At 46.0% G+C, this 8029-nt stretch overlaps 1 protein-coding gene across 6 annotated transcripts; it reads right to left on the reverse strand.

Annotated features, from left to right (window-relative positions):
- Nucleotides 1-234: 234 nt before the first annotated feature.
- ZBTB18 (zinc finger and BTB domain containing 18) lies at nt 235-7726 on the reverse strand. Of its 6 annotated transcripts, none has more exons than XM_021550390.4 (3): nt 7574-7721; nt 6186-6269; nt 235-4064 (listed from the first exon to the last, which is right to left on the reverse strand). In XM_021550390.4, the coding sequence occupies exons 2-3, from the start codon at nt 6196-6198 to the stop codon at nt 2482-2484; spliced, it is 1596 nt and encodes a 531-aa protein (XP_021406065.1). In that variant the 5' UTR covers nt 6199-6269; nt 7574-7721; the 3' UTR covers nt 235-2481. The 6 variants fall into 6 exon arrangements, with proteins under 6 accessions (XP_021406065.1, XP_021406066.1, XP_085431649.1 ...); XM_021550391.4 differs by lacking the exon at nt 7574-7721 and adding an exon at nt 7073-7091; XM_085575523.1 differs by lacking the exon at nt 7574-7721 and adding an exon at nt 6768-6962.
- Nucleotides 7727-8029: the final 303 nt, after the last annotated feature.

Genomic DNA, 8029 nt, shown 5'->3' on the forward strand with positions numbered 1-8029 from the left:
GCCCTCTGCTCTACTGTTCTCATAGAGACTGATAGATCAAGAGAATGAGCCCAAGAGAGCTCCTTGGAATGCAATTAAACCTACAAAGGGAATTGTGTGCCTGCGCATATATTTGCATGGCAGCAAAATTTCTGGAATTCAATAGATTGCTTCTGTAAAAGTCTTTGGGGAAGTAAAAAAAATAATTATTTAAAAATACCTCTACAAAATTATTAAGAGCTGTACACAAAGAAATGTTTTGAAAACACAAGCATTTAATTTTTGAAATGTTAAGTGAGATGTAAATATGCATGGTAGCAACAAAGTGCCCAAAAGCATACTGAAAACATATTCCATACACAGTTAGCAATAGAAGTCTGTACAAAAGTAATAAAGTTACACAATATAAAAAATACTCCATAACTATAATTTAAAAGAGGGAAAAAAGACAAGGGAATTGATTTCTCAGTTCATATAATTTATTGCAGTTAGCACACAGTTTAAAAATTCACCAACACACCAATAGTACAAAACTAAACAGCATTATAAGTTATTCCCTCCTCAGGAAAATAAAACATACTATGATTGTCAAAGCTAGATGTCAGTCTAAGTTTTAGAACAAAAGAAGAATGTGAAACTAAGGAAAGGAAAAAAGCAATCACTCACGAGGACCACAAAAAAATCCAAGAGAAATCCATTTTCCTCAGACACTGATTGTCTTTTCTAACTTAAGAAAAGAATGTAGTTTTAAACCTAGAAACTATTCAAGTAACTAAAGATAACGCTCCAAGGCCATTTTCACAGCTTTTTTTTGTTTTAAATGCCATTACAGCCAAATTAACACACATTTGACCAAATATTTCCAAAACAGTCCAGCAATACACAATGGAGTTTTCCATTCAGTATCTTAAGCACAAAAATAGGCTATGTTTACAGTAGTTAAGGCGATCAAATTTTAAACAAAAGCAGAGAAAAAAAAAGGGAAAAAAAAAAGGAAAAAACAGCAAACGTTTTCCATGCTACTCCCATAGACCTTATTTGTAAGTGCAAGACAGGAAAACAAACACTGTGCAAAATGCTTTTGACCTGCGTGTTGGTCATTAAAACCACACGTCAGGCTGCAGTCTCTGCTGCTTGGATACGCATAGTCCTTCCCCGGCCCCCCCGGCCCCCCTGTCACTCAGGCCTGCCCAGGCCTTTCAGCCCGGGGCTTTTTTTGCTTTTTTTTTTTCAGTCCACAGCCTCTTTTCAACGGGGGGCAAAAAAAAAAGAACGACCTATTGTGGTGGAGTGGTGCAGCAGGAATCCTACAAATGCTCATCTGGGGAAATGGATGCACCTCAGTTGGAGCTGGCGTGGGGTCTGTGCAATTAGAAGGGGTCTGGGGTTAGTAAATGCACACCGCACATGCAAATCTTGAAGCCTGGTTGTAAACATTCAATTTTTTTTCTCCTTGTTAACGTAGCTAAATCGGCAACTCGTAGCTTAAGTTCTTCTCAACTTAAAGACAGTGGGAAAGTAAATTTAAATTAGATAAAATAAAAACAGTGCATTTCTTGTCTTTATAACACTGGCATGTTCAACGGTGTCAGGTTTTTTTCCTAAGGAAATTAAATAATTTTCAACTCACTCGTTAAAGTTATACAATGCAAACAAAGACAAAAATATACTGAAAATCATGCATTTCTGTAGCGTTAATATTTACTTTTCAAGACTCAACTAAGAGCATCAACACAACCTGCCAAGTTCTTTGATACCTCCCCCCGCCCATGTAATCAATTACAGTATACAATAACAGTAATTCACATTTTTTAAACACACAGTTCATCACTGCTGAAGCTGCAATATCCTTTTTCATCCCAAGCAAACCTTCACATAAGACAGAGTCCCAGTGACCCCAGTGTACTCTCAGGGTTTTTATGTTTTTGTGTTGGTTTTTTTTGTGGTTTTTTTTTTTTTTTTCCAGTGGGAACTGTCAGAAATCCAGAAGTTGCCATAATAAGTTTTAAGTCAACCGCTTGTTTAAAAATAGATAATCCAGCATTTCAGAAATTTTCCATTTGGGTCTAAAAGCATTCAGGTTTCCAACAGCTAGAAAGGACTCATGCAATTATAGAAATGTAAAGGAACTGACAAAATTGGGAGAGGATTTCTACATTCAGATTTTAAGAGGGAAAAAGACCAAGAGTTTAAAAGAACGCAGTGTTTTGGGGAGAATAAAGCCACGTCCAAATTTTTTGAATTGGAGATTCCTTAGAAGTAAAGTATCCGCTGGCTTCTATTCCGAAAAGGGGGAAAAATACGCTCCACAATTAGTTACTTTGTCGGATTACCTCTACAATTCATTTTTATTGGAGTGCTAAATTAGTGAAATATTCATGCTGCCTTAAAGTGCAAAAACAAGCTAATAGCCAAACTTTCAGTTCAAGGAAACAAGATTGCTTTTAGACTGTACCACAACTATATAGATTTATATATATATTATTTATATATATAAAAATTTTATTTCCAAAGTTCTTGTGAGCTATCTTCTAAGGTCCAGTCTCTGACAGTAGGTAAGCTCAGTGCTTCGCTTTTGACAGACAATGAGTTCACCAACTCACAGTGAAACTTCCGAATGTGTCTGTAAAGGTCTCCGGACTGTGTGAACCTGCGTTCACACCACTTACAAGCATGAGGCTTCTCCCGCGTGTGAACCACTGCATGGCGGCTCAGGTTGTGGGAGTACTGGAAGCTCTTCCCACACTGGGTGCAAGTGTAGGGCTTTTCACCTGAATGAGTCCTCTCATGACGTTTCAAGGTGTACATGCAAGAAAAAGTCTTACCACACAACGAGCAGGTCGGGACATTGACATCGGTAGCAGGCTTGCTGCGGATCCCGTCCTGCTCTCGAAAGTGCGTGCTTAAATGAATTTGCAGGATGTGGGGGCTAGGAAAGACCTTGTTGCAGAGAGGACACATGAAAATTTGGCCAGCAGGGCTAAGTATGTTTGACACGTAAGGGAGCAAGCTGCTGTCCATGTTTCCTTCCACCTGGACTCTCTCATTCTCTGGAGTTATCATTTCATCATCGCTTGCCTTGTCCTCTCTATCTAGCTCCCTCAAGACTGAATCTTCCCTCATCGGAGCCAGGTGGGCCGGCTCGTACTGTACCCTGTTATTAGTGCTCACACTTTCTTTCACAGTGCTATGTTCCATATCATAATCATTAGTGCCAACATCACTCTCATCGCAGGAAGCCTCTTTTTCCACCTTCACCTGAACCAGGCTGTTTCTAAGCATGTCCTGCGAAGAGAAATAAGAACTGTTCAAATTTTCAACTCCTGAAAGGCTGGACTTGACAGACAGGTCCAGCACGCAGTCAACATCTGCTGAATCCCTCACAGAGGTGACAGACCTCTGGGACAAAGACTCTGTTGAGCTGCAGGGGCTGGCTACTGTTTTTCCAGCTGCTGCTGTGTGTGTCTCTGCCTCTCCGCCAGTCTGGGGAATGCCTGCTGAGTCTGAGGGCAATCTCATCCACATGTTCCCAGGCTCAGCCGCCAAGTCCCTTTTGCTAGGCAGGATGTTCAATTTTTCATCTTCTCCGTCATCTTCATCGCTGGGCAAGTCTCCTGGCATGTGGCTGCTGCCGTCGGAGAGGCTCTCCACTTTGTCTGAACAACTTGAGGCGTCTTCCTCCTTTTTTGTACTGTCTGCCTCCGTGGTTGCTTTCTCTTTCAGCTTCTTTTTGCAGACTTTGACAATGTCATACATGTGGAGATAACTGGCAGCTGCTAGCACGTCTTCAATGGGCAAGTCTTTGAACTGGAGCTTTCCTTCATACATGAATTCAAGCAGGAGAGCGAAAGCTGGGGCTGTAACAATGTCGCTGTTCAGATGAACAATGTCCCTTTTGTCCAGCTGGTCCTTGTAAAAGAGGTGGAAATACATGCTGCATGAAGCCAGTACAGCTCTGTGTGCTCGGAACTGGGCATCTCCTACCAGAACAGTGCAATCACAAAGAAAACCTTGATGTCTCTGCTCACTCAGACACTGTAGCAAATGTCTACTGTGGTCAGGAAACTCCATACTGTCTTCATAACCTACAAGCAACAAAATTTTTAAAAATTAAATGTAGGTCAGAATCACAGAACTTATAAATCCAAGTAATTCTACTCTAAAAACCTGGTATTTATATTGCTGAAATTCTGGTACCGACACCCCGCAAAGATTATTTAACACAAATGTACGATGGCAACTCTTTCCCCGACTGACCACTACAGTTATGATTTCCCTTCAGTGGCAAATAAGCCGGTCTAGTGAGCACATATGTAGATCTGCAATTTTTTTTTTGAAGTATCAATGCTGTTCATAAAATCTGTTCAACAGTTTGGTTTTCTTTTTTTTTAGAGAATTTCTTCCAGATTGAGTCCCTAGGAGGGCAGACACCCCCCCAAGAAAGACAAAAAAAATTGTTAAACACTAAGTTTGAGAGATCACAGAAGCAGCAGAAAAAAATGTACAAGATCATCTACCATCTTTTTAAAGTCAAATTGTAGTAAGAGGACTGGTTCTCACATGAGGAAATATTAGTATACCCAAATCTGTATACCCAAGTCTAACATTCATAAACTACAAAAAATTATTTACGTGTGTCAATTCATACCAACAGCAAAAATGGACATTTTTACAAATTTAGTTCATGTGGCTTTCTTCTCATAGTAAGTACAGGTTTTTTTAAGGTTTTAAACCTTTTCCACACTGTACAATAGAACATGAACATTTTTTGCCAACATGCAGAATATACAAAAGAAAGCTAACAACCAAAACGCCAACAAGCACCACTTCCCCAGTGGAGGACAGAAATTTCCCTCCCCTCCCACACCAGGCAGAGTTTGCAGTACTGAGATAAAAAAAAAAAAACAAACAAAAAAAACCAAGTCATTCAACCATTCAACATGAATGTGTGTCCACATTTAGAAAGAGTATCCCAAGTACTGCTCTTACCCAAGTGCTTTTTATTTGCCTTCCTTGATGATAAAGACAAAACAAACTTAAAAAAGAAGCAAAGAAGTCAAAAATCAAATGGAAAGTAAAATCTTTTAAAAACCTATGTTAATCTATTCTTCTGTGATTGATAGCAATGGTCTCCCAAACCATCTAAGCAGATCGCGACTCTCCAGGCTGGCAGATATTATTGAAAAAGTCTCATCCCTTGCAAACCAAGATGTAATAAAACTTACAATACAATCCCTACTATATTCTGTAAAATACCATTGCTACAGTAAAGCATGAAGATTTACAATACAATCACTTTAAGTGCCCCACAGCCAACATCAATCCTAATCCTTAAGAGGGCTAAAAATAAAGATTGGAGGGCAGCTCACAAGGTAGCTGTGATCAAATTAGGAGGCTGAAAGGACAGAGAGGGACGAAGAAGGAAGCTTATAAACATCTGATCCAGCTGACTGTGGCCATATGGCAGCTGCTGCCCAGATAAAGAGATTAAGAATAGAGGAGTGCGATTACAGCTGTCTGGCCAATTCAGGCAGCTCAAATCTACAAGTTCTAAATTAGTCGCAAATACAAAAACTCCTTCAAATAATTATTGTTACACTAAATAAAAGATTTCAAATGCTACATGCAAGGAAGAAAAGAAGAAACCAGTCAAGCCATTCTCCTGGGTACAAAAGTTTTTAAACACAACTGATTTCTATCTTTCAGAAGCACTACAGCTGTATGCTACTACATTTCTGAGCTGCTGGATATTTAACCATGTAACGAAAGACTTCCCTACAAACACATTTTAGCCAGGAAGGTCCTTTTGTAAAAATGCACAGTCTTGTATATTTAATTTATACCCCACTAAAGTAATTTTAAAAGATGCAAGACAAGAACATAAAGCAAAACTCTCTTAAGGCTTGCCACTAAATCCATTGCAGTTTTGGTTCTCAGAAATTCAGGATGAACTTGCTCTCTCCTTCTTCCAAACCAAGATATTCCCACAATATGCATTAAAGTTAATGCTAACAATGTGCCCAAGAACTGATACTCTCCTACTGTAGTTCAAACCTTTTGACTAAGTTTACTTATCTATTTAATACTCAATTTAATATATTACCTCTAAACTTGGTTAGAAAAGTAATGTGATTCTTTTTTCCAAAATTCAATAAACAACACACCAAAACAGAAATATGCTGTATCTAATCTATTGCTACTCCTACCTTTAGTACACATAAACCTGATTAAGTCCTTTCCTCTGAGTCTTGCTGGCTCCAGGTCTGTTAGATCGGTGGAAAAAAAGCAGACTAGGAGAGACAGATGCAAAGTGGAGATGATGTTAGAGAGGAATGAGATACCTTCTCCACACACAGATCTGCACACACTAACTCCCTGTCTGTGTGTTAGAATAAAAGGCTGAGGGATGGCAGGCTGTCAGCTGCTCTGACATCATGTTCAGATGGAAATGCTACCTCCAGCTGTGCTCCTTTTAATGCCATATGCTACTCCTCTACACTCCTGCCACCAGCTTTTTCTTAGGAGAACTTTTCTCTTCTGTTAGTATAAACAAAATACTTCAAAGTCTCTTTTTTTCAAACTTTCTAACAGGGAGGAAAAAGAAAAAAAGAAAATCCTAAACATATGGGGCTTTACAGTATGTGCAGCATAGCAACACTTCTGCCTTAACTTAGAGGTCCGCTTTACGTGCTGTCAGAGTACCCCAGCCACGGGGTTACCCCAGAAAGCCACACCGGCTCGGTTTCACCGAGCCCAGGGGTTAATGTAGAAGCAGAAATTAACCGGACCTATTTACCACCTCACGGCTCCCCGCTCCGCCGCCGGTCCTTTCAGTCCCAGCATTTAAGGCAGCGCAAGTGACACCGAGCACCAACTCCGGCTCCTTTCGAGCCGCCGAGCAGCTCCCCTGGCCGGGCACTACAGCGAGCGCTCGCTTCGGCTCCCGGACCGCTCTGCCCCCGCGGGGGCCGGGGCTGCCCGGCTGTTTAACGCGGCGGCGCCAGGACGCGGGTCCCCGGCCCCGCGGGCTCCGAGCGGGCCCTCCCGCCCGGGCGGGAGCCCCGAGCCGCGCCGGCCCCCCCGAGACACTCACGCGTGTACCCAGCGGGGCGGGTCACCTGCCCGCTGCCGGGCGGGGACAGCCCGCCGCCCCCGGCACGGCGCGGCACGGGCCGGGCGGGGAAGCGGCGGCGGCGCGCAGAAAGTTCCCGGCGGGCCCGGCCCTGCCCGCCCCGCCGGGCGGCGGCAACTTTCGGCCGGGGCTGTGTGTGTCCCCCCCGGCCAGACACTCCCGTCCGGGGCCCCGGTCCCGCGGGCAGCGCCGACCCCGCCCGGGAGCGCTGTCAGCCGCCCCGCGGGGAAGGAAGCAGCTGCCCGGCGCGCAGGAAAAGCCGCCCCCGGGTCACGGCGGCAACAAAAGAAAAGTAACCGGGAGCGTCGCCGGGGCGGCCGGTCCCACCGCCCGGGGAGCGCTGCCCCCGCCCCTCCGCCCACCCCCGGCCGGACCCGCCGCCAACTCCGCCCGCCCCGCGGGGCCGCAGCGGCCCCGGCCCCGGCGCGGCGGGTGTGTGGGGATGGGGGCAGCGGGACTCACACTGCGCGGCGGCCCGAAGTCCCCGCGCTCCCGCCGCCGCCCGCCGGCTCCTCTTCGCTCACTTGCCGCTCCGGGATCGCGCCTCGCCCCCCGCTCGCCCCCCGCGCCCGCTGGCCGCCGCCCCCCCCCCCCCCCCGGGCTCCCCCCTGCCGGCGGCTGAGGAGCGAGCGGGGCAGCCGGCGGAGCGAAGCGGGCCCCGCGCTCAGCGGCTCCCCATGGCACCGGCGGGGCGCGGGGGCGGGCGGGGGCCGGGGGCGGGCGGGGGCGCGAGGCGCTCGTGCGGCGGCGGCGGCGGCACAGCCGGGCCCGGCTGCGGCAGACAGATGTTCGCCCCCTCCCTCCCCGCTCCCCACTTCGGACTCCGCTCCCTGACTGACAGCGCGGCCCGCCCGCGCCGCCGCCGCCGCCAACCGCCGCGGCTCCCCGCCGCTGACTGACGGGCCGCGGCGGCCGCCG

This window comes from Lonchura striata, chromosome 3, assembly GCF_050655825.1.
Source record: "Lonchura striata isolate lonStrDom1 chromosome 3, ASM5065582v1, whole genome shotgun sequence".
Classification (NCBI taxonomy): Eukaryota; Metazoa; Chordata; class Aves; order Passeriformes; family Estrildidae; genus Lonchura; species Lonchura striata.